The sequence below is a fragment of the Anser cygnoides genome, chromosome 18 (genome assembly GCF_040182565.1).
Source record: "Anser cygnoides isolate HZ-2024a breed goose chromosome 18, Taihu_goose_T2T_genome, whole genome shotgun sequence".
Classification (NCBI taxonomy): Eukaryota; Metazoa; Chordata; class Aves; order Anseriformes; family Anatidae; genus Anser; species Anser cygnoides.
Window position 1 is genome coordinate 9,281,269 of NC_089890.1, and position 24,353 is coordinate 9,305,621.

The 24,353-nt window shown below is 55.0% G+C and overlaps 2 protein-coding genes and 1 long non-coding RNA gene across 5 annotated transcripts in view; 2 read left to right on the forward strand and 1 right to left on the reverse strand.

The window, feature by feature from the left end:
* Nucleotides 1–215: 215 nt before the first annotated feature.
* LOC125184033 (uncharacterized) lies at nucleotides 216–5,234 on the forward strand. The gene is made up of 3 exons (XR_007167122.2): nucleotides 216–425; nucleotides 3,421–3,713; nucleotides 4,359–5,234. It is a non-coding gene; the product is annotated as an uncharacterized lncRNA (long non-coding RNA).
* Nucleotides 769–10,757, reverse strand: LOC106045816 (multidrug and toxin extrusion protein 2-like). Its single transcript, XM_066979752.1, has 17 exons — nucleotides 10,624–10,757; nucleotides 8,886–9,002; nucleotides 8,322–8,390; nucleotides 7,775–7,923; nucleotides 7,305–7,347; nucleotides 6,528–6,572; nucleotides 6,021–6,118; nucleotides 5,675–5,772; nucleotides 5,229–5,342; nucleotides 4,927–4,994; nucleotides 4,373–4,481; nucleotides 3,907–3,982; nucleotides 3,507–3,576; nucleotides 2,727–2,859; nucleotides 2,266–2,360; nucleotides 1,948–2,029; nucleotides 769–1,618 (listed from the first exon to the last, which is right to left on the reverse strand). Exons 1-17 carry the CDS (start codon nucleotides 10,732–10,734, stop codon nucleotides 1,365–1,367), a joined length of 1,731 nt encoding a protein of 576 aa, XP_066835853.1. The 5' UTR covers nucleotides 10,735–10,757; the 3' UTR covers nucleotides 769–1,364.
* A 6,057-nt stretch (nucleotides 10,758–16,814) lies between these two features.
* The window catches only part of NXN (nucleoredoxin), a 57,052-nt gene continuing 49,513 nt past the window's right edge, over nucleotides 16,815–24,353 (forward strand). The window contains exon 1 of one of the 3 annotated variants that reach the window (XM_066979758.1): nucleotides 16,815–17,215. In XM_066979758.1, coding sequence (XP_066835859.1) covers nucleotides 16,898–17,215 — 318 coding nt within the window. In that variant the 5' untranslated portion in view covers nucleotides 16,815–16,897. Of the gene's footprint in view, nucleotides 17,216–17,475; nucleotides 17,701–18,657; nucleotides 18,694–24,353 lie in introns of those variants that run through there. The other 2 variants (XM_048074290.2, XM_066979759.1) reach the window with 2 other exon arrangements.

Below are 24,353 nucleotides of genomic sequence, written 5' to 3' on the forward strand. Positions count from 1 at the left end.
GCACAGCACGGCAGTGTCAGATTTCACCGTCACCACTCCGCCAGGCCAAATATAGCATCCTGCCTCGGCCTGGCGCAGGGAGCCAGGGGGGCTCAGAAGCTGTCATCATGGGTGCAGACCCTCTCCGGCGCAGAGAAGCTGGGGGCTCTGTGCCCATGTGGCAGAGCAAGGGACTGTCCTGCTCTCCAGGGCTGTGCTGCCAGAACTACCAGGACTGCGAGCATGCGTTCTGCATCCTCCAACACCTGGGCGCTGCAAGACTGTGTTTACCACCTGCTCTGAACTCCTGCATGACCTCTTCTCTTCATCCACAGGCACCCAGCGCAGCCTGAGGGGTGACGCCATCCGCCACTGGATGTGGTACCCATCTCTGAGTACTGGCTGTGCTGCAGAACCCACGGCATCGCTGCTCCACACAGCTCCAGGTAAGAGCAGGAACGTGGGACAGGGCTTGGTGTAAATGTCAGGGGCGTGGGCAGTGCACGAGGACCCAAGGCATTCCCTTGGCAGTACCGCAGCAGGGTACCACACCACCCAACCCGTGTGGCTCAGCAGCAACATAGAGTGAGCAAGGTGTGCGAGGCCCTGGCTGTGGCTACAGCCAAAGCCAGCTTCAAGCCCCTGGACCAGGAGTTTGAGGCTGCTTTTAAGGCTAGTCTCACGAAAACTGGTCATTCAGCACCACCTCGACATGTGTCTCCGTGCCAAGAGCTTGGATGTGCCAGTGACCCACCCAGGTCGTGTTCATACCACATTAACAGCCCAAGGTTTATTCAGAAAACTTTATTGTATCAAAAGCCCACATTACAGAAGTGCAAAGAAGAGCTGATTTAGGCCCTGTGCCTGTCACACACCAGGTAGAACAGGGTCAGAGACCTGGCAGAATCATCAGCCCTTTTCCAACACAATTGGCCCTGCACAGCACTGCTGCAGCAGAGTGGGCTCTGACGCACCGAGGCGCAGGGTGGTGTGTGAGGGACGGTGCTGTGCAGGCAGCGCAAGCCTCTGCCATTAGCAAATGCTGTGGACGAATGCTCCCAGGAGGAAGCAGGACAGCAGCACAAGGTCCCTGTCCCCATCCCTGGCCAGCCCCAAGGCAGGCTCCAGCCTCCCCCAAGTGACATCCCCCAGGCAGTGCTGGAGAAGCGACCAGCTCTTACGCACGTCCAGCCCAGGTACTGCACGCTCACCTCCTATAAGAACTGCGGACATACCATAAGACATTTTCAGTTAACCAGCAATGGAGCCAAGTGTCTCTAACCAGGTGCTGAGGGGGAATCCCCTCCTGTACCGTCCCCCTGGGACATTAGCACCTGCCCTCCTGCACACGCAGCCCGTTTCCCAGTGGCACACTGGTGCTGCCTCTAGCTGTTAGTAGTCAGGAGCCGGACCAGCACGCCCGCCAGCAGCACAGTGAGGGCAGCAGCAGCAGCCAGCACCCGGCGGATGATCAGGGCCCTCCACGCCACAGAAGGAGGAGGAGGGATGGCTGCAGGTTCCTCTTGTGTGATGAGCTCGTGGTCAGGGTGCCTCTCGCCTCCCACCATGGTGTCAGGCAGTACCATGGTGTCAGGCAGTACCATGGTGTCTACGGTGTCTGTGTCCACAGAGATGTAATCTGTGCGAGAGAGGTGAGTGTGGCAGGGAAGCCAAGGTGCAGTCAGGAGCTCCCAGTCTGAAGCTGGGAGCACCAGTGACAGTCCTGAGGGTCCTCCCCAAAGGCTCACGGAGGCTGGGACACGCAGCAGTAACAGGGACAGGTGTGCTCTGGCTCTTCCCTGCAGCAGCCAGGGTGGTGACAAGGGTAACGGGGACTGGCACCAGACACTGTGGTCTCTCCAGCCATAAGGGCTGACAGGAGAGACACCACTGGCATGATCCTGAAGGAGAGGAAGGGATGGCTGGAGAACTGGGGCTCCCTCCCTGTTGTCAGGCCTGGTTACATACCCACAGCAGATGTTTTGTTAGCAGCCGTGCCATTGGAGTTCACATCTTCTAGCTGTTTTTTCAGTCCAGCTCGGATCTGAGCCTAAAAACACGTTGAAGAGTTGTTGTTCTCAGAGCAGAGATGTGCTGCCCAGCCAAGCAAACCCGAGCCTCCTTCCTCCACCCTCTCAAAGAAACCATGCTCAGCACCAAACTACTCCTGTGCTACAGCAGAGGGCCAAATCCTGTGTCGCTTTGCTCCCCCCCAGACATACCATACTGGGGCAGGAGCCAGCCTAACACCTTTGAAGAGTTGCTGCAGGAAAGCACCAGTCTCACCTCTTCTGCAGCTTTCTTCCAATCCATGCGGATGACAAAAGCTGAGAAGGACAGGGATTGCAAGGAGATGCAAATGATCATCCCCACCCACAGACCTGTAAGAAGGGAGAGGTATTTTAGCAAGGGCTTGAGGAAACCCAGCTTTTGCCAATCACTGCTAAAAGGCCCTAGGACTTCAGTGGGGTGAGATCATCATCCCCAAGAGAAACAGAGCTGCCCTGAGAGGCAGTGAGAAGGAGCAACGCCTGGGTAGGTCCTGTGCTGGGAGCAAGCTCAGATTTCCCATTCGCTGGAAGCAATGCAGAGCCTGCCTCAGCAAAACACGTCAGTGTGTACTTTGCCCCCACCGACCTGAGGTAGGATCTCAAGTCCCAGGGCTGAACCTTTGCTCAAGGTGCAGGGTTTGGCCCCGCAGCTCCTACCCAGCCAGACTCCCGATGCCAAACGCAGGATGCACCTACCTAACACCCCCATCTTAGCCACAAACATCAGTGAGATGCCGATGGGCAGCCCGATGGCATAATAGCCGACAGCATTGGCGATGGCACCCAGCTTCTGCTTCCCTGTGCCTCTCAGCACACCGCCGCAGGTCGCCTAAGGAAAGCAGGCAGAGGGTGAACACATGGGCAGCACGTGTCATGGCTGGTACCACCACAGGGCAGCTGGGGTATTGGCACAGCCCTGCAAACAGGGGAGCCCAGAGAACCGTCCCACAGAGCCCAGAGGGACCAAAACCAGGTCACAGACAGCATGGTGCAAGTTTCCTCTCCTCCTGGCTGCTGAGCCAGGCAGAGAGCACGGAGCTGTCTGCAGGCACCGAGGGGTGAGCAGCAGACTTCAACGTGCTGTCCACACTGCCTACATCTCCCTCCCAGGGACATGACAGAAGAAAGCAGACTGACACTGCTATCTAACAAGTTCTACGAGCACTGCCGCTGTGCTGTGAGAGCTGGATCTTCAGAGATGTCAGAAGTTTGCTTGTTTTGCTCTGAAAAGCTAGTAAAGAGCTTGACAAGAGGAAAAGAGGAAGAACTGGGCTGTTCTGCAGCAGTGCCAGTAGGCATCTCCAAGCACAGGGGACACTGAGGTGCTACAGGTAATGCAAGTAGCTGCTGTGACAGTTTTTCAGTGTGCTTCTCTGTATCATTTTAACAGATCAAGAAAGAGCTTAAGTCAGCCTTGTGCTATCCATTGCACCCCAGTCTGCAGAGAGGGATCGCTCCATGTGCTGGAATACTCACTGCTGCTGCATCAAACAAGTGGAAAGGAGCAAAGATGATCATCACTTTGGACACCAAGGCAACGATCTTCCTGTGGAGAAGATGTATGCACTGATCAGGGAAAGCAGCATGCCTGGTCCCAAGGCTCCCTGGTTCTGACACATCTCCTGGACAGCTGCGATGCCTGCTCCTGGCCCACCAGACTTGTAGTGAGCGCACGCAGCTTGGGTATGGTATTGTCCCACCCTCAGCAGCATCCACGCTGCCCACTGACACCTGGTGGTGGGGAGGAACCTTTGGGGAACATATTTGCTAGATGGACATTTATGAACTCTATCCCTCCGGACCCTTTGAGCTGCTGCTGGGGCAGATCGCATTCTCCAGAAAGTTATCAATACTCAGAAGAAAGCTGTTAACTCACTTGTCATTGGTAAAGATGTAGCCCACCACGTCCTTTAGGGTTCCCAGTAATGTTGCAACCACCACAGCAAGAACTTCTGCAAGAAAAAGAAATAGTCAACCAGCTTGCCTCAAAGGCAGCATGCTCCTGGCCAGACCCAGACCTCGGGGGCTTCATGTGATGGGAACTGGGCTTGGCTGACCTCCAGCTGTTATTGCAGTAGAAGACAAGTCTGTTTTCTCCACTTTCTGCCCAGATGCTCCATCCACCTTCTAGAGGTGGAAGACAGAATGCTAAGTTGTATTTTTTATTGGAGCCTTTGCACCAGGTTCTTAACAGAGCAGAAGAGCCAGGGTCTCACCCTGCCCAGAGGGCCCAAACAAGTGGGTTGGGGTTGCTGGTGGGGTGCCCCCAGCCCTGTGAGAGGTGAACTGAACCCAATGCTGATATCTGGCTTTTATTCCCCTCTGCAGGGGCTTAGGCTGACCTGCGCACAGCAGGGCAGTGATGCAGGAGGTCTTGGCTTGCATTACGTCCCCTGATCCCAAGGCATTGCCCACTCTGACACTCGCAGCCACGCTGAAGCCCAGAGGCACCTGAGTATCAGGAGACAGAGAGGAGGTGAGTGGCAATTGAAGCCTGCATCAGTTTTCTTCTTCTCCAGTAGGGAATCTGGGGCAAATTGCTAACACCCACCCCCACACTACTCCCTGCCCAATGTGCAGAATCTTTTGGGAAGCACCAGAGCAGGCTGGAATTGCAACGAACCCCCACCCACCCACTTTGGTAAAACAGTCATGCACACAGGAACACAATGACGTCAGTATGAGCAGTTTGGATATTCTCTGAGCAAGGACCGGCAGATGCAGTAAAGGGATTTTTCATCTCCAGCACAGCCCTGGGTGTGCAGCTACACAGTAAGCTTGAGAGTTATCACCTGCCTGGTACTGACTCCTGCTTCCCTCCCCAGCCTTGGTCTGCAGCACCATTGTCTGGGGCATCCTCCCAAGCTGATCCCAGTTTAATGCACCCAGCCCTTACCATGTAAGCTGCAGAGGAGAGCTCGTAGATGACCGACTGCGCACCCAGCTCCACCACACTGAGCCGTCCTGGAAAAGATTCAGCACTTCCTTCATTAGGTCAGAGTTAGAACTCCTCCTTTGCTGACAAGGAGGCAGTGACTACATGGTTCCCATCTCACAGATGCAGCATCTTACAGAATCAGCCCTGGAGACGAGGACGCTGCTGGCAGGAGATGCTCAGGGACACACAAGAGGTGGCCACTAGGGCAGGCACGGCTGGAGGATGCCCTGCTGCACCAGAGGAAGAGGACTGGGACTCACCTGCCAGGAAGCTCCCGATCTCGAAGGTCCACCACTCGATGCACATCATGAGCATGCTGGGCAGAGCCAGCTGGATGAAGGAGCCCCAGTCCAGGAGGCAGTCCCTGGTCCAACCTGCAAGGTAGGAGTGAAGCAGGGTGAGTGCGCTCTCTCTCATCCCCCAAAAGGGAGCCACACACTTTTCTGGACACTGCAGGACAGCATCCCAGCCACAGCTCCCAGCACATCAGCTTAGTCTTGCTGTACTGCAGTGCATCCCTGAGGTAGGTAGGTGATCAAGAATGAACCTGGTTCCCCAGCAAGGCCTTAGGATCACGTCTACAGCCTCGCCTCACAGTAAGGGGGTGGTAATGCCTTTGTCGGACCTACACCTCAGGTGCTGGTGACTGTGCCAAATCCCCAGGGCCAGACGCTGGTATTTTGAAGGCCTAACCCACAAACAGTACCTCCCCAGGTCTCCACATGGATCTTCTTCCACCGCACATACAGGAAGAGGAGAATGGCCTGGGTGTACTGAGAAACAGTGTTGGCCCAGGCCGAGCCCCTGGGGAGAGAAACAGGCAGATTACAAACACCGCCCTCAGCTACTCCTCAGCTCCAGCAGGGGACCTCTTGGCACCCATATAAGTCTCACTGCAGATACGGAGCAAGTCACACCCCTGCCTTATCTGTCCAAGTTGGCTGACTTTGGGCAGAACACTGCAGAACTGGGCACCCAAAGAAAAACCCCTACAGCCCTGAGCAAACCCCTGCACCCCCAGAGGGGCTGTCACCGCCTCTGCTCACACTTACGCCATGCCCAGCTTCAGTGCATATAGGAAGAAGGCGTTCATGGCCACATTGAGGATGTTGGCTGCAATTCCTGTCACCACCTGAGGTAAAATGATCGCCTGGAAGCCAAGGAGAGACTTTGGAGTTTGCTTCCCCAGCACTGTCCAAGCCCCAAAACCTGCAGCCGCCACCCATGGAATACTAGGGAGACCTTCAGCAGTGTCCAAGGAGAAAGCCAAGAAGGTGGCTCTCACTTCAGGTAAGGCTGGATTGTGTTAGACACACAGAAGGCAGCATGCAGGGCTCAAGAGCTGGTGCAGAGCTGGGAGGCAGCACTGGGGGAATGGAGCAACCCAAAGGCGGTTCCCATGAGCTCTCCGTGTCCCGCAGGGCCAGCTGGAGGCTGTGGATCACACATTCCTCAGCCCAGCTCTCACCACGACGGGAAGAATTTAGATCCTCAACTTTATCCATATTGCTAGGAATACCTTTAACCCATGGCCCAGAGCCCAGTTAGTTACACAATACCTGACTTAGTAAATATCTTGTCTGCAGCTGGTACAGAAACGCCGCCTGTAAAAGTCAGGATTCATTTCATCAGCACTGCCATACCATGGTTCAGCAGCCAGCTACAATTTAACACCTGCAGCTAGGTCCTTCCCAGGGCTCCCACACGGCCGTGTCAGGGTGCCACAGCCCAGCACGATGCCTGACACCCTGTGCTCTGTGTTAAGTCTGGTGTCTGCTGGTACCGGATGCACCACAGGCCAAGAGTAACAACAGGCACCGGTCCCGTTCCTGCTAGGCACAGAGATCAGCCTCCAAATGGGAGATCTCCCATGCTTCCTCATCAGCATGGGAGAGCAGAGTCTGGAAACCTTGGCAGAAAGCATTAACCTACAGGCACTTACTCTCCAGAGGTACTGCTCCAACTTAGAGGAGCCTCTCCAGGGAGAGGGAGTAAGTGGCCAAGAGCCCAGTGGCTGCATGTGCTAACAGCGAGCTGCAGCCTTTATCACAGAGCTGAGTGAGCCCTGCAGCCCCTGGTTCCAATGTCCAGAGCTCGTTACTCGTTGGGCAGAGACGTGGCCTGTAGTAAAAGCCTCTGCACACTAAGATGAAAGGCTGCATGTTTGCTGGTCCAGCAGCTACTGGCCGGTGCACGTCCATTAAGGCTTAAGATCAAGGTACACATCGTAAAACCTGAAATCGTGCTGCCCTGTGACCCGCAGTGCAAGGACCCCTCCTCCTTTCCCCATGTTACCAAGGGATACAGAGCTTCTAATAGCTTTAGCAGCAACTTACAGGAAGAGCTGGAATAAAGATCATCACATAGACCTGAGTTAACCTGGAAAGAGAGATGTTTACTCAGTTAATGATACAGGAAAGCAAGAGCCAAACCAAGCAGCACTGCATTTGAGCTCCACAGAGCCTTGACTTCAAGACTACCCAGCAACCCAGCCACAGCCAAATGCCCAGCCCAGGAGGGCTGGAGGAGATACAACAGCCATTGCCTCTGCTAGCAAGCGGAGAGCTGATGGGCCCTCACTGCAGTCCTCCAGCTGCAGAGGACACAGAGGCCTCAAATCCCAGGCATACTGGCCCAGGGAAGGTTGAGGGACTCTTTCACCTGTTAATGGGGGTTTCTGTTGGCTCTGCTAGCAAGCAAGGTCCCAGAAGTCACCCTGTTCTGACCCAGGGGCTTCGGGGCTTGGAGGGCTGAGACCTGACAGGCTGCTGACCAAAGAGGGATCGGATTCAATCTCACCCCTGACCTGGAGACCTCAGGGTCCTGCTGGATGAGCAGGAGGAGCCGCTCTGTGTTGATGAAGAGTGCCCAGCAAGGGAAGCAGAACAGCAGCAGGATGAGGATCCCTCGCTGCAAGATGGTGCCCACCTGCTTCAGGTTCTTGCCACCATACGTCTGCGTGAGGACAGAGGACCAAGGTGAGAGTTATGAAGAGCCAAAGGATCTGGGCAAGTGCTCAAGACTGGAGCAATAGACTGATTAAATACATTTTCCCCCTGCTCCCAGGAGTGGCTAGCACCAGGCTGGTTGGGTTTAGCTGTTTCTCAGATGGATTGCACCTCCCTTTGCTACCCAAGCATGACCCAGGGTTCTTCAGGGAGCCCATCTCAGCTCCATCCCTTGCCTGTACCCCTCCTGCCCCATGCAGAGGGAGCAGGCTCCAGGCAGTGCGTGTAGCCCCAGGCTGGCCAGAAGCTGCCATCCTCCCACCCTTTGTACCCAGACCACGCTGTGTAGGAGGTGAGACGTTGCCAACCCAACCCCACCAGGTACAAGAGGGAGCTGCAACTTACCTGGGACATCAGTGTGTCACATGCTGAGGCCAAACCAGAACCGATGGAGATGCCTGTCACATTGATGACCTGGAGGAGACACAAGTGACTTGGGTTGCAAGGGAAGACCTGTCCCTAAGCACTGCGTCCTTCCCAGCTGGGTGGGGAGACAGTTCAGCTATGGGTTTTTGGGAAGTTTCCAGTCTCCCTCTGTTTCTCAGAATAACATATTCATGTTACCTAAATAGTCTCTTCCCTGTTCTGATGTGAAAAGGAATCTCTACCACAGGGTGAATATCTAAAGGACTACAAACAGTGCTGCTCCTCAGCACACACACACCTAAGTCTGGCAGCTCCAGCTCCCTGACCAGCTGTTGGCCTTGCACCAGCACAGTCATTACTGCTCAGCTCCCATCTCCTGCCTCTGTTCAGGGCAAAGGAAGGAACAATTTGGTGGATGCAATGTTTGCGTTGCATCAGGCCGTGCTGATACACAGGGTCATCAGATAAACATTCCTACAAGACTTCTTTTTGATGTCTCAATTTACATGCTTTAAGTCAGAGGAGAAGCAGAGTAATACATACAGACACAGCCAGCGTCACAGCATCCAGCGTCACGGCATCCAGCTTGGCTTTTCCCAGATGGCCGCAGAATATGGAGCTGACCACGTTGATCAGGAACCCCAGCAGCTGGGCTACAAACTAGGGTGGGAAGAGGAACAGTGAGGTGAGCACCCATTCAGACCTGATGAGCACCACCCCTCCCCTGCAGCTGGACCGTGACCAGTCAGTCGGGTTTGGACCATGACTGGTCAGGTTTGGACCAACAGCTGTATGCCTCCCACAGGCTCCCAGTGGCTTTGTCTTTCAACACCAGCTGCTGCCTCCAGTGGTATTTTGGTGTTGCAGTCAGTCTGCCAGATGTCTTTGTTTAGCTGGGGTGTAACCGTAGAAAGCCTCTTTTCCATCATGAAAACCAAGTAGAGAGAAAATAAGAAATCCCAGTGCTTCCATGCATCTGGGAAAAGCTCAGCTCCACAAACCACACTGTCCTCTCCTCCTGCAGAGATGCTAAGTCCAGCCTGCTTGTTCCTTGCCGGGGGCTACAGCAAGACTTGGCGATGCTGTTGCAGAGACTGTGCTCGAGACCTCATTTTCCCTTGGCAAGAGGACAGCCCCGCTCCAGCATGCGAGGCACAGAGCTGTGGCACAGCTAGGGCTGGATGGGAAGAGCTAGAGACCCACTGACAGGCGGGCATGGCTGGCGACCATGGCGCTGCTCTTGCTCCTTTCCTCCCAGCAGTCGGCAAGCCCAGACCGCTGGAGAACCAGCTCCTGTGGGGTCCCAGGAAGAACCTAACAAAACCTTCTCCTGCCCCGACCTCCCGCTGCTGCCTATGGAGGCAGCATCCTCTCAGGCCCCGACATGTCTAAGCTGTGAGTAATCCCCGCAGGAGGGGTCTGTACAGATTGCTCCAGCACAGGGTTTGACACGAAATGAGTGTGAACTAAGAAGACCTACACCTAGAAGACAGCTGTAGGTTTGGTTTTGAGGTTATCGACGCCTACAGAGCAGCGCACTGTGCCAAAGGTAGAAGCGCTGGGGGCACGGGACTAGGGCTGATGCGTTCTGCTACAGGAACAGAAACCAGTCGTTACTTCCTCTGCTGTCCTTTTGCACCAAGTCGGTGTGAGATGTCAACGAGGGCATCTCAGCGATGTCCTGAAGCTGCTCCTTAGCTACCACGTAGAGCAGAAGGCTTCGGTTACAAAGCTTCGCATCTGAGGGATTCAGGCCGGGGTCTGTTCCTGCCCTTGGACGAGGACCCTGCTGAGGGCCGTGCTGCCAGACCCGGGCTGGGAGATGATGGGAAAGGGCTGCCAGAGCCAGCACTGGCTCCACGAGGCGAGCAGGATGAGGAAGCCCTGTGACAGCAAGCAAGCACCCGTGCGCCAGCAAAGGGCTAAACGGTGGTGGTTTAATGCTTGAATCCCGGCCCACCGGGTGCAGAGGAGCACGGAGCCGAGCCAGCCCCGGTGAGGATGAGCGAGGGGAGGTGAAAACGGAGGCTTCGGAGCCTGCCTCCCCCCGCGGGGCGCACGGGGCAGGCTGAGGGCGGGCGCTCCCCTCAGCGCCCCGCTCCCCTCAGCGCCCCGCTCCCCTCAGCGCCCCGCTCCCCCTCAGCGCCCCGCTCCCCCTCAGCGCCCCGCTCCCCCTCAGCGCCCCGCTCCCCCTCAGCGCCGCCGCCGTTACCCGCCCTCCCGCCCGGGCCCGGTTTCTCTCGGCGGCCCCCTCCATCCCCTCAGGCCCCCCGGCTCTCACCACCGGCCCCGCCAGCCGGGCCAGCTCCCGGCTCTCCCGCCGGACGCCCGCGGGGAGGAGGCGCCGGGCTCCCCGCAGGCACCGCGCCGCCAGACCGCCCGCCGCCGCCATGGGCCGAGCCGCCGATCTCCCTCCCCCGGTGCCGCCCGCCCGCCTTATGGGCACGGCCCGGGCCGCCTCCCCGCCCGCGGGGCCGTGGGGGTGCCGGCTGTGGGCGGTGCGGGCCGGCACGGCTCGGCTCGGCACGGCGGGGGCTGGGGCCCCGCCGCCCTGCATGGGCTTGGGGTCGGGGCCCGGCCGGGCTGAGCCTGAGGGGGCCGTTCCACATAGGCAGAGGTGCTGGCCGCAGCCCAGCACGGGGTTTGGGGAGGCCGAGGAGCCCCCTCCGTGTGGGTTTGTTAAGCAGCGTCTGTGGGATGGGGACACGCGTGGGCTGCATCCCCCAGCTCGGGGGTAGGGCTGGGACCCTATAAAAACGTCCTAAGGTCACACACACAGGGGGATGTGGGTCTGCCGAGAGCCCCTCAGCAAGGTTTGCTCACCAAAGGCAGGGATTTCTCAGCGCATCCTCCAGGGATGTTCGTCCTGCCATCGGCAGCGAGAGAAGGGCAGCTGGCCCTAGGCTGCTCCGTCCATCCCACGGACACCTCACCTGTAGGGGCACCTGGGGAATCACCCCCCAAAACAGGGATTTCCCGTCCACCAGACAGGCGCTGAAACGCTTCAGCAGTGCTGCAGGGGAGTAAATATTCGAAGGTGGGACCGTGTCTGGGCTGGGGTGCCCGTGGCTGTGTTTGCCCGGCACCTGGTGGGAAAAGGGGCCCTGCTTTGGGTGGGATCTGGGCCGTTAGGTGAGTGAGATTTTTACCTCCGCACAGGTGCTCGTAACCAAGTAGCTGTAACAAAATCTGTTTCCAGTGAGTGGAATTTTACAGTGGAAAGTGAGGAGTGTTTTAGAGCTGCTTAAATGCTGTCTCAGTGCCCTACAGCTGTGATGCCACCATCCAGAAATGTAAAACCTTGTTAATGTGCCCCGTTACCCCCTTGCTGCTTCAGCTATAACGCGACATCATGGAAAGCTGGGTTGTAGCGGTGGTGAGTCACAGCCTCGGGGATTTGATATGCCACGTTAAAATCCGGGCACTGCAGGACAACGGAGTGCCTGATCCTGCTGTGATCTGGTCCTCCAGCTCCTTCTGATTTTGGTGGTACTCGAGGGGGAAAAGGCACCTTGCAAAATTCACCTGAATTCGTTTCGTCAAGAAACGCATGTTTCGCTGCAGAGGTTTTCATTCACCGATCAACAAAACCTTTTCACAGATGAGGAGAGAACAATGTAAAGTTCAGGGTAAAGTTCCCAAGTTTATTTTAATTCTTGGGACAGTTTCCTCTTCCTTAGGCAGTGTTCACATCACTCGGTGCTCGTGCGGGAGTCTGTGCTGCCTGCGAGGCAGCACTTTCTTTGGCAGCTATGAAGAAATAGAATTTGTTGGCAGTGAACAAGGTGCGTCCTGCCTGGCAGTTGGAAGTCGGCTGCCTGATGGCGAGAGGGTTCCTGCGGTGCCGGTAGGCAGGAAGGGCAGATAAGGCTCAAATGGTGCCATTCAGGCCTCAACAAACAGTGCAAGTGTGAGTCACTTTGAAGTTTGCTGGTGACCCTGCTGAGATCAAGACCCAGGGCTGGCAAGGAGGAGGGAGAGAACCAGGCAGAAACCTGGGGAAAAGGACCATGAGAGGAATAAAACTCTTTTGTTTCAGGCTTAGGGGGGGGAAATGATACCTTCCAGCCCCAGGAGCCAGGTCCTGGGCTAGTCCCTGCAGAGCCAAACACGTAGAGAGGGTCTGTGATGGACGGACGGATGGACACGCACACACACACACTTCTTGTGTTTTGCTGCTGCTGTTTGAAATAAAATATTTATTTTCAGAAGAGTTGCTCTGTTTTCATGGTCACGTGTGGATCCTGATCTTGCTGGGAAGCAGACTGGGTGTGATGAGCAGGGTCAGGGACATCTCCGGGTTGGGACCATGCTGTCCCACTGCTGGCAGGAGAGGACGAGGGGCTGTGCAAGCTGAGCCTCGTGCTGGCACATTTGCTCCTTCCCTTTCCATCATGGGCACAAGGACATTGCCAGCTGCCCCGCAAGGTTCAGCAGGGCCCTTCTGCCAGAGCCCCATGCAGATGGGCAGGGTCAAAGGTAGGGCTAGCCTTGACCCCAGCTGCCCCCAGCAATCCGGATGTTAACTCTCTTGCAACACCGGCTGGAAGAATTTGAAGGGTCAAATTCCTTCGGGGTGTAACATCGTCGAACTCGCTCAGTGCAGACCTCCAGAGAACGTGAAGCTGTGCTGAGGAAGCCCGGTACCTCAGCACAGACCTGTTTAAAGGAGTTAATGTGTGACTGGCTACGAACCGTCTGGAGCACGCAGCTGGCCTGCCCTGTTGGAGCTGGTTTCAACAGCTGGGCCCCCGTGGCGTTCCCAGCAATGCTGATGTAAATCCAGAAGAATGCAGCTGAAGGGAGAAGGGTTGCAATTGCACACATCGTCAGGAGAGCAGAATCAGGCCCTTTCTCTGCAGATTTCCAGCAGGATGGCTACCCAGGGGTTTCTCTAGATACATATGTCCATATTTTGAAATACAGCCAACATCACGTTACTAAAATAAACCTCACAAACGTACCGTGTCCGGAACCATTAAGATTAAGAGCTACCAAATAAGAAAAATGTCAGAACACAATGGATTTGTGTCAAATGCTCAACTGTTTGAAGAGCCCCCCTTTCTTTTAAAAGACTTGGCTACTGGCTAATGTCCAGATATGTCCTGGTTCCAGTTAGGACAGAGTTAAGTAGCTCATAGTAGCTGGTAGGGTGCTATGTTTTGGATTAGGATGAGAAGAGCGCTGATAACATGCTGATGTTTTAATTGTTGCAGAGCAGTGTTTACACCAGGCCAAGGACTTTTCGGCTTCTTGCTCTGTCCTGCCAGCGAGCAGGCTGGGGGTGCAGCAGGAGCTGGGAGGGGACAGACCCAGGACAGCTGACCCAAACTGGCCAAAGGGGTATTCCATACCATCTGACGTCATGCTAAACAATATATAGGGGTGGCTGGCCGGGGTGGGGGGCCGGCTGCTCGGGGATAGGCTGGGCATCGGTCAGCGGGTGGTGAGCAATTGCATTGTGCATCACTTGTTTTCTTACACATTATTATCGTTAATACTATTACCATTATCACTATTATTATTATTATTGTTATTATTTTCCTGTCTTAATAAACTGTCTTTATCTCAACTCACAGGCTTCACTTTCCCGTTTCTCTCCCCCATCCCAGAGAGGGAGGGGGGAGGGTGAGCGAACGGCTGTGTGGTGTTTAGCTGCCAGCCGGGTTAAACCACAACAAGATACCATGGAAAATCCACTCCTCCCTGTGTCATCTGGAGTTCAGAATACAGCTAAATTAAAAACTAAGGAGCTTTTTGCAATGAAATCAGTTTTTAAGTGCCATACCTCGGGAGCACGTGATCAGGGCTGTGCCCTGTAGCTGCGTCCTCTGATCTCAGAGGAGAGAAATATCAATAAGAAAGAGGATTGAAGGAGTAGAAAAGAAGGGGGGATGGCAGGAACAGCCTGTTGCAGCTCAGGATGCTCACCTGATCTCTAATGCAGTCAGCCTTCTCACGTTCAAGAGGGTATCGGTCAGGTTGTATTTCTGGGGGGGGGTCACATAAAAAGAACTGCTCACCCTGTTGTCCCATATCGCCGGTGCAGACATGCCTCTGTCAGAAGGGTTACAGAGAGGCTGGAAGCTGCTGTTCACAATGGATGGCATTTCTCCAAAAGGCAGTTGCCTGTTTCACAAAAGCAATGAGAAATCCAGAGTCCCGCTGGCACCCGCGAGGCCTCCTGCCTTGGCACCGCCGTGCACCCAGCGCCGCGTGCTGCTGCCACCCGCGTGCCGGGAACCCCGCTGGAGCCCTTCCCACGATAACCAGGCTGCTGGTGGGCAGGAGTTTTCTTTGGTGGCTTCTTTAACCTATGCTTTTAGGTTAATCAGGCTACTGCTGCTAAAGGAAACACCCTGAGCGCACCGTTCTTTTTTTTTTTTTAATGCCATGGGCTTAATTTTCTCGGGCTGATGAGCAGCTACCAGCACGCCCTCGCATCACCGACTTCGGGCAGAGGCCATAAAGCGTGAAGGGCTTCTCCGATTGAGACAGGAAGCGTGAGCTGAGCTCGGCTTGCGCCTCCCGCAGCCCAACCCGCGTCCCTCCTGCCCCACCGGGACACCGGGGACCGGGCACCGGCTGCCCCTCGCCCGCCGGGGCCGCAGGAGCCCGAGCCCCGCCGCCGGTAGGTGTCACTTGAGGCTCGGGAACCTCCAACACGCCGAGCTTTCCTCGCTTCCACGCAGAGCAGAGATGAGCAGGAGGGAGCCGGGGATGAAATCCTTTTTTTTTTTTTTTTTTTTTTCCGGGGTTTCTCTTGTTTGTTTGACACTTTGGGACTCATCGGTTTCGCCCTCCTTCGGACCACTTGTTCGGTGTTTCCTTTCTTGTGGCAAAGACCCCAATAAACACCGATTGTGGGGAAACCAACCACAAGGCCAGCAGAAATATTTGCCAAATAGTTTGGCAAAATATTTGCCAAATACTTTAGAGAAAGATACAGTACGCGGGCGGTGCAGTTTTAAAAGCGGTAGCTCTAAAAATGAGTAGTAGAAAAAAGCAGATTGGCAACATCTCTTTGCAGACAATAAACTGTTGGGTGAAAGCCCCTCACTGTCTTTGTGCCTCTTTACTTCTGGCCCCTCGGGGTGATGCTGCGGGGTCTGCGCGTGAGCTGATGGCCACTTGCAGCCGGACTTGCCAGAATTCGCACGGGTTCACCCCATTTTGGGCAGCCTCGCCTTGGGGAACGCTGCTTGGACGGGTCCAGCCGCTCCCTCACTTTTTCTCGTTCTGTGTTTCGGGGCATCTTATTTCTGCTTGGCTCACTAAAAAAGAGGTCATTTTTAGTTGACTGCAGCTATAAATATCATTTTTACAGCAGAATATTTATATTGCCACATAGGTTTGTTGAGCTCAGGGCCACCGACTTAAAAAACAGATTCCTTGCCCTAACGAGCCCAAATGCTTAATTAAAGCAGATAAGGCAGGACAAATAAAAACAAGACAAAACTCCTCTTGCTTTGAACCACCTCTAGGGAGCAGGTCTTGGCAAAGGAAAAGAGAGATTGTAATGCTGTAATAATAATAATGATAATTAATTGTATTTATAAAGCATCCCCTAATGGCTCTGGATGCTATACAACAATTTAAAATACAATTGAAAGCAGCAATAACAAGAAGCCAAGTGAAAAGCCAAGTAAGGAAGGGTTGTAAAGATAAGCGTCTTTTACAGTAGCCAGCAAGCTGTAGGGCTGCTGTTTGGGGGCTCTCCTAGGAAAGCAGTCCGGGAGCAGGGGGCTGACCTGCACAAGCACACTTATCCTCACCGAAGCATGCTTGGGCAGCACCAGAGGAGCTCTGAGCCTTTGGAGACGCTTGTGTGTGGATGCTCTGAAGCCAAAGTCTTGGCTTCAGGCCCCTGGAGGCTGGTGCTGGCCGTGGCCTCGCAGGGCGGCCGCTCGAAAGTGTGTGGCTTGGGCTCAGAGCAGCGACATGGGTGTCGGGCTGCTGGTGGCCTTGCTGCCCTGCATTCTGCGTGCTCGCAGGTCGCAGGCTCTGGGTATGAAGAGGAGATACGTTTTCAAGCCTGCTTTGCATGTCCCTGTTTATGCTTTATTTCCTCCCTGTACCGCAGCCAGCCAGGCGGCGTGATTCAACGCAGCCACGTTTCCTCGTGTTTACACCTCTGGATCCGCTTTCGGGATTTGGGGTCCGCCCGTCCATCGGGCTAAACAAGCCCTCGCCCCGCAATTTTGCGAACAAAGAGCACTTTCCCCCTCGGGCAGCGACCCGAGGGGACAGCCGAGAGGCCAGCGGGGCCGTGACGGGAACTGTTTGAGACCGTCCACACCCCGTGAGGCGAGGCGGGGCCCGTCCACCTCAACCCCCCCCCCCACACACCCCTCAGGCTTCCCCTCACGGGCCCCGGGGAGGCCGGGCCGGGCCCCGGAGCGGCGGCGGCGGAGGCGGCGGGGGCGGGCGGAGGCCGCGCCTCACGGCAGCGCCCCCTGGCGGGCCGGGCGGGCCGGGCGAGGCGCAGAGCGGGGCTCGGCTCGGCCGGCGCTGGGCTGCGGGGGGGAAGAAGGAGAAGGAGGGCTCGGAGCGGGATGGCGGGCGCCCTGTCGGAGGTGCTGGGCGAGGTGCTGGTGGCCGCCGACGGGGAGGAGGTGGCGGTGGCGGCGCTGGCGGCCCGCGGGGTCTCGCTGGTGGGGCTCTACTTCGGCTGCAGCCTCAGCGGCCCCTGCGCGCAGCTCGGCGCCAGCCTGGCCGCCTTCTACGGGCGCTTCAGGGGGGAGGCGGCGGCGGCCGGAGCTCAGCGCCTCGAGATCGTCTTCGTGTCGGCGGAGCAGGAGCAGCAGCAGTGGCAGGAGGCCGTGCGGGCCATGCCCTGGCTGGCGCTGCCCTTCGCCGACAAGCACCGCAAGGTGAGACCGCAGCGGGGCTGCGAGCGGGGAGCTCCGGGGGTGGCGGCGGTGGTGGTCGGGGGGGGGGGGGGGCGGCCCCGGGTGGGTCGTGCCGGGCTTTGTCCCGGGGGGATGAAAGCGGGGAGCGGTGGGGCTGCGGGCTCGGAGCCTTCCAGAAAGTTCCTGTGCTCCCCCAGGGGCCTGGGCACGGCCGGGGCAGCGGGCTGGGGGCGGAGGGTGGGCACGAGCGGGTGGCTGGGGTTGTGCCCTTCGTCGTTTTGCCGCGCTCATGCGGGATGCCGAGGCTGAGATCGGACTTGGGGGAGCTGCTGAGGACGGTTTCTCGAGTCACGGATGTGAGGGAAGGGGAGCGAGCCCGGGGCCGAGGGCAGCCCGCGGCGGGACCGCGAGGCCGTGGCTGGGGCCGGCGGGTGTTGGCCGTGCCCCGGCCTTGGCTGGCCCCTCGAAGAACGGGGAGTCTGCTGGGCGTGGAGCCCAGTTCTGAGGTAAAAGTGGGTCTTTTGTGAGCGACGTGAGCGTGTGGTGCTCGTAGCCGTCTGGCTTCCACGCAGTTTGCTCCTCGAGACGTAAACGTTGTGCTACGGGCTGGACCTGGCGGGTGGCTCTGCCCGGCCGAGGGACGCGGGGCAGCTCGGGGCTGGGAGCGCCAGGCAGCGTCCCCAGGGGATCTTTGGGACGTTGGCAAGGATTTGGGGGCAGCATTGATGGGGTCTGTGGTTTCCGTCAGCTGTAAGGGGACATTTGGTGATCGAAAAGAGGATTGGAGCCAGTTTGGGAGTTCCTGGCAAAGCAGCCGGCTGAATTGGTGCTGTTCTTTTTTCGTATTTATTTAACAGCTGATATTTTTGGTGTACTACATGTTACGGTCCTTAATCTAAAGAGTTTCGTCTGAAACACTGAAAAATACCAGACAAAAAGAGCTCTGTAAAACCCTGAGATCCAAGGCTGCAAGGGACGGAAGGGCAAAGACCAGATTTTCAGATTCAGCGAGTTCTCAGTGTTGGTAGTTTAAGGGGAAAAAAAAAAAAAGTCTTTACAAACGTAATCTTCTCTGAAAGCTGTTGAGCAATAATTAAAAAGATGGAGCCCCACAGTGTCATTTCTAAACATCTTTCTGGAGCGTAATTGCAGCTGGCTGTTTGAAAGCCGCGGGTGCTGCTGGGCTGCGCGGCGAGCGAAGTCCTCTCCCTTTGTCAGCCGCTGGCGGCGGCCAAGCGGGCGCTTGCTCAGCCCTGGAGGAGGTGGGCTCGCCCCCGGCCCTTCGCCTGGAGCTGGGCTTAAATCCCACGCCTCGGGAGCCCGGGGGGCGACCCTCTCAAACGTGGGCTCTGCTGGGGTGGACGAGGCTTCTCCTCCCTGAGCAGGACCCCGAGCCCTCCGCTGTCCGTATCGGCGCGGCGCGTTAGGCACCAGAGTCATCTTTGGAAACGTTCTCTGGCATCTGGGCTCGTTGTTGGATGTCCCCTCTTCTGAGAAGTGTAGGTGGTGTGATTTTGGCTTGTTTGCTGTCATTCTTGTCACTAAGCCTCAGGTTCCTCACGTCCAGCTTGACGCACCCGGGTGCTGCTGCTGAAGACCCCCGGCCTCCCCCCTTGAACCCAAGGCACATCTCAGTGGGAGCCGTGAGCACAGGCTGTGGTCAGTTTGCTTAACAAGGCGAGTTGCTTTGTCCCTCAGAGGAATTAGCTTTTAATGCCGGTGCCTTTAAAACCCAAACCTCTTACTACAGGGGCATGAAAAGATCGTGGTTCCAATTAGTAGCTGGCCATTTCCCTGCAGAACATTTCAGATTATTTAGGTGGCGGGGCTTTTTGCTTCGCCGTATTTGCTTTAAAAATTCCACTATAACATAATTAAATTGTTGGGAAGTAGTTGGAGTGGAAGGTGGCATTAATTTTACGTTCTGGCCAATACTTCCATCTATTAGATTGCGAGAAAACATGAAATAAAAAGATTATAGGGTCTTAAATTCTGATTCCAAGAAACCCTGAGTTGAATTCAGGATTATTTTTGTGCAGAGTGTAAAGTAATTGAAGCTTGTGCTGTATATTTTCAAAACTAAGCAGATGTGATGTGGCTTTGGAGGAAGCTTAATCTATGGATAACAGAGAACCTATTTGTAAGTTATAAGGGCAATTATGTCAGGATATCAGATTTCTAAACAGGAGATTTATAATCTGCAGTTCAGGCAGATAGAAGTTTCCTTGTATAATAGGCTGGTTTTTAAATAGTCGGGCTAATGACCTGACTCTCCAGAAAAGCACAAACTTTCTATTTTTCAGCTACGTGCCAGCAAGAGCTGGGGATGTCTAGCATATGTTCGGTACCTTGCAGGCTTAATTTGTTTAAAACAAAAGCATTAGAAAAATGTAGACAGTCCTTTTGAGTTATGGCTCTTTAGCTCTAAAAGCTATTCTTAAACCCGATGCGAGACAAGCCCCAGAGAATTACGCAGATTTACTGGAAGAAAAGCATCGCGTAGATACAGAAGAGGGGTAAAAGGGAGGGGGAGACGTGGGAAAATCAGGCAGGGAACTGAGCTGGGCTTGCAGCCTCGGCCCGGATGGGCTCTGGGCTCTTGTCCTCGGAGCTTGGCCGGGCGAAGCCGCGGCTGTTGGGTGTTGGTGACTGCGGCTGGAAGACCTCCCGAGGTCCCTGCTGCCAGCAGTGACCGCTGCGGGCTCGTTAGTTGGTCTGAGGTTGTGAAAGCTTTGGGGGGTGATGACTTACTGTCCCGTATTGGCTGTAGCATCAGTTTTGTTGCCCGGAATTACTGAATAATACAGCTATTGCAGTTTCCTGCTTGTCAGACTACTGAAATATTTATCAGTGTACCCATCACCTTTCCCTGGTGCACTCTATGTTATTATTTTTTTTTCAATTTTCTCCCTTTTCCGAAGCCCAGGCGCTGAACGTTGCTAGGTTTGAAAAAGCAGCCTCCTTTCTGGGCTTGCAGTAAAATTCCCACAGTCCTGAAAGTAAAATAACCTCTTGCTGCCGTGGGTATTGGTGCAAGTAGCGTGGGCTGCCCAAGAAAGCAGCCGCTCTCATGGAATTCCTCGGGAGCTCAGTAATGCCAGGTTGCAGGACCGAGGGCTCAGCGGTCCGTGCGTCCTGCAGCAACCGGTTAAATTTGGGTAACTTTAGCAGAGATTTCCGTCTCCAAACCAGTAATAAAAGAGCCGGAGAAGTCAGCAAACATCTGGACGTGGGGAAGGCCTTTGATTAACGAGGAGGATGGCGCTGTGCCTCTGTCTGAGCCACAGACAGCCCTATTATTTGTTTTTTTTTGTTTTTTTTTTCAAGAACAAAACCATTACCAAATGAGATTGGAGGCCTTCGACTTTTGGTGCACATCCCTCAATTAAGGCGTTCAGGCCGGGGTTTGGGGAGCTATACGCAGCTGCTGGTAATTGATTCGTCTCCTGATAGAGCCTGGAGTTGCCGAGCGGAGCACGAGAGAGAGAGATGTCGAGGCGTCCCTTTGTTTTAGTTGGGGTTTTGGTTTAACATCACCCTGTTGTTAGCCGCTTGCGCGAACAGCTGCTCAAGTTTTGGAGGGCCGCTTTAATGACGGCATTAATTCCTGACGGCTGCCCGAGGCACCGAGGAGCTCGGCAATGTCAACAGCCCCGGCTGCCTACGTGCCCCGTGTGCTCCATCCACGGGAGCGCCAGCACCGGCATCCCCCAGCTCCTGGGTGCTCAGCCCATGGGGGGGGCATTTGGGGGCTGTTGGAGCGTTGGCGGCGCGGAGCCTCGCGCAGGGGCGTGCTGTCCCTGCTGCCTGCGGTGCTGTGTGCCGTCCGGGTGCTTTCTGCTAAGAAATCGGCCGCTTTCTGGGTTGAGAAGGTGCTGTCACGCACCCTTGCGTACAGAAGGGTGCAGGAAGGGTCCCTGCACTGGAGGAGGAAAGGATCTGCATTGAGAGAGAAGCAGTTTATCTTCTGCTGCTGTTTATTTGCCCTTGCTTTTGTTTCTTCCATGTTACATGGCTCAGTCAACTTCCTCGTTCCTTTTAATCCCGGTTTTCCTAACTCCTCTTTCTTGGTGCGGCCGCTCTCGTGCGCAGCGCTGTACGCTCCGTGCTTCGCCCCGCGGTCTCTGTTTTCTTTCCACTGCATTTATGCATCTGCTTGAACGCTGCCCAGATGCTTCCTGGGAAGGCCAAACTGTTTCCACTGGAGCCGAAATAGTTGTCTTCTGGTTTTAAACGAATGCAGGACATGTTTAGTACATTTCTGTGATTACTCAGTGAAGTCTCTGAAAACAGTTTCAAGATCTCTCTCTGCTCATGCTGGTAAATATGTTTTGCTTGGGAGAGAGTGGTTTTCCTTTATCCTAAAGCTGGATTTGCGTATCCTGGTCTGGGTATCATCTCCCGTACTAATACAAAACGTGTCTCCTGCTGAGCTCAGTGACAGAGGGGCACGTGGTCCTTCTCTGCGCGCGAGGAAACCGGCTGCTCCGTCGCACCCTGCGGAGAGGGAGAGGAGCGTGTTCTTAGCTTTGGCGGTGTTGTTTCAGTTGCTTGACAAAGGTGATGGGTGATCTGAGCTGGGCAAGGGTAGAAGAACCGCTTGTGAGTTGGGGGCGCGTTGTCTTCATCGCTGCAGCTAAAAGGTTGGTCTTAGGGTGGTGAAATGTGACCGACTTCTTGTGAAGATTTCTACAATAAATATATATTTTTTTTAATTATGTTTTCAGCCCCCTGTCTTTCTAAGAAAAAGACTTTTTCTCTCTGCTTAAAAAGATCATCAGCTGTAGGAGCTTTGCTGATAGGACACCCCAGACGGATGGGTGAGGTGCTGCAAGTGTGCAGCAGGATGCCGGCGTTGCAGCTCTGCTGGGTGAGCAGATGGGGGCCAGGTCTGTGCGAGAAACGGTGGGGAGGAGGTGGAAACACCATTAAATTAGATGGTATTAAATACTGGGGGGAGGAGGACTCGAACCCTTGGTTACAGGTGAGGTTACTCCCAGACTTTCAGGGACTCATAAGTTTTCTTCTTGCAGTCGCCGTCTGCTGAGGCCTGGGAGGCAGGCGGTCAGCACAGATGGGGGATTTGTCCGACAGAGGATTTTGTAAGGCAGTCGAGGCGGTTTTTGAGTTTCATCACATAAAAATATCGAGGTAATCACTTTCAGCTGTATTCCTGACTTGGTGTTTTCGGGGTGGGAATGTATGTGAAATCTTTGGCTCGGGGAGATGCAGATTTGAACAATCTGGTCTTCTCATGACATCAGGCTATTGAGTAAGGAGCGAGGCATTAGCAGCACCGACTGGTTCTTTGTTTGCTTTGAAACTCACTGGTTCTGAAACAGAAGAATGGGAGATCTCTGAAGGCAGCGAAGGGGAGCCTGTGTGCTGTTTTTCATTGTGGCATCTTAATCCAGATGTTGAAATGAAAACGTCCCTTGAAAAATGCCCGGCTGACGTTTCATTTGTTACTCTCAGGTTGCAGAACGAAGCACGGCAACTTTCTTCTTTACAGCGATCAGCACAGTTCCTCCCCAGCAATGCATTCTTTCGCAAGCCGAACGTGTGACTCTTTCACAAAAGAAGGTGCAAAATACAGGGCGATGCTGGAGAGGTGCAGCAGAGAGCGTTAAATATGGCCGAGGAATAGCTATGCAGTATTTGCACGTTGTGAGGACAGCACCAAAGCCAAAACATTCTCTAACCTGTGTTGATGATGCTTTTTCAGAGCATTTCTGAGCATATTTCGTACAGCTTTGCGGTTCTGCAGTGACCCTCCGTGCAATTAACAGCCGGCTCCTGTGCAAAGCCCCCAGTCTTGCACTGGAATCCCAGGATCAGCAGACCCCCAAGTCCAGGTGTAAAATCCAGGTCCTGCAATTCGCTGACGTCCTCGGAGGCTGGATTTCCCCATACATCCCAAACGCCGCCCGCCTGAGCGCTTTCCCCGGGGGAAAATTAATGTTCTGCGTGTCTCGCTGGTGTGTCATCTGCCAGGTTGTTTATTGCGTCCTTGGGCTGATAATTGCAGCTATTCGAGGCCCTGCTCTGAAAGCCCTTGGACGTCTTTCCGTAGACCTCGGGGGTATCTGGATCAGGCCCGTGCTTTGTTCGCGTCCTCCCAGCTTTATGGCAGGGGGAAGCAGCAGGAGCTCTGGCTGCTCTGCCGTGCAGCTGGCTCGGGAGCTGGCCTCTGCGGGTCCTGCCCAAAAAAGCTGCCCTAGGCCTTGGGTCGTGACTCAGCCCGCTCCGGATTTTTGGAGCAGTTTGATAACGCTGGGGTTTGAAATGCACGGAGCCGTCTCCTTTTCCGGGACTCGGAACAAGCCTTCTGTGCCATCACCTCTAGCTGTCTGTAAGCGCTTCTTAGTCCTGGGGCAGTTTGTGTGAAATGTTACAGTTTCTGAGAGGGTCGAGGGATTTTCTGCAGGTTTCTGATCCCTTCTCATGGACGCACTTTTAATGTTTCAAAGCGGCGCGCGGCGAGGTCAGCTAATGCTGCCTGGGATAAGGTTTCACTTCTTCTGTGTTTTGCATTCCTGTTTTTTCAGCAACGTTCCCAGCATACAAGTAGGGTTATGGTTTTAATCTCGGCAAAGTCAAAAGATACTGCTCTTCGGGAGGGATCAGCCCGGGCTGCTGCTCGCCCCTGCCCCACGCGGGGACAGGGCAGGGTGGGCAGGGCGAGCTGTTGGAGTTGGGCTGCAGGGCTCCAGGCAGCATCAAGGGGTGCCAGGGGCTGCCCTGGGCTGAAGAAATGAGGCTGGGCAGCATTTGCCTGGGCATTTACCTTGCAAAAAGCTCCTTGGTTGCTTCCTCCTCCTCCTCTTTCTCCCTCCCCTCCCATTTTTTATCAGGGAAACAAGTTCCAAGCAAAATATTCCGAAGTGACATTTAATTACTCTTTAAAATGCAACTATTTGTCTTATCAGCCATGTGGATTTCTGCTTGCTGCTTTGATTTGACAGTTAGTAGTTTGTCATTTTTAAGAAGCTTACACGCTCCAGGAATCTGTGATTTTTGTGCTTTTGAAAGGAGAGATGTTGAATTAACTGCGGCTTTGAACTATTCACGGATAATTTCAGGCCCCCTGCTTTCAGCAAATAACAGGCTGACTCCTGAGCTTTCAGGCTGGCTTGAATGCTGAATAATCGCGGCTTCC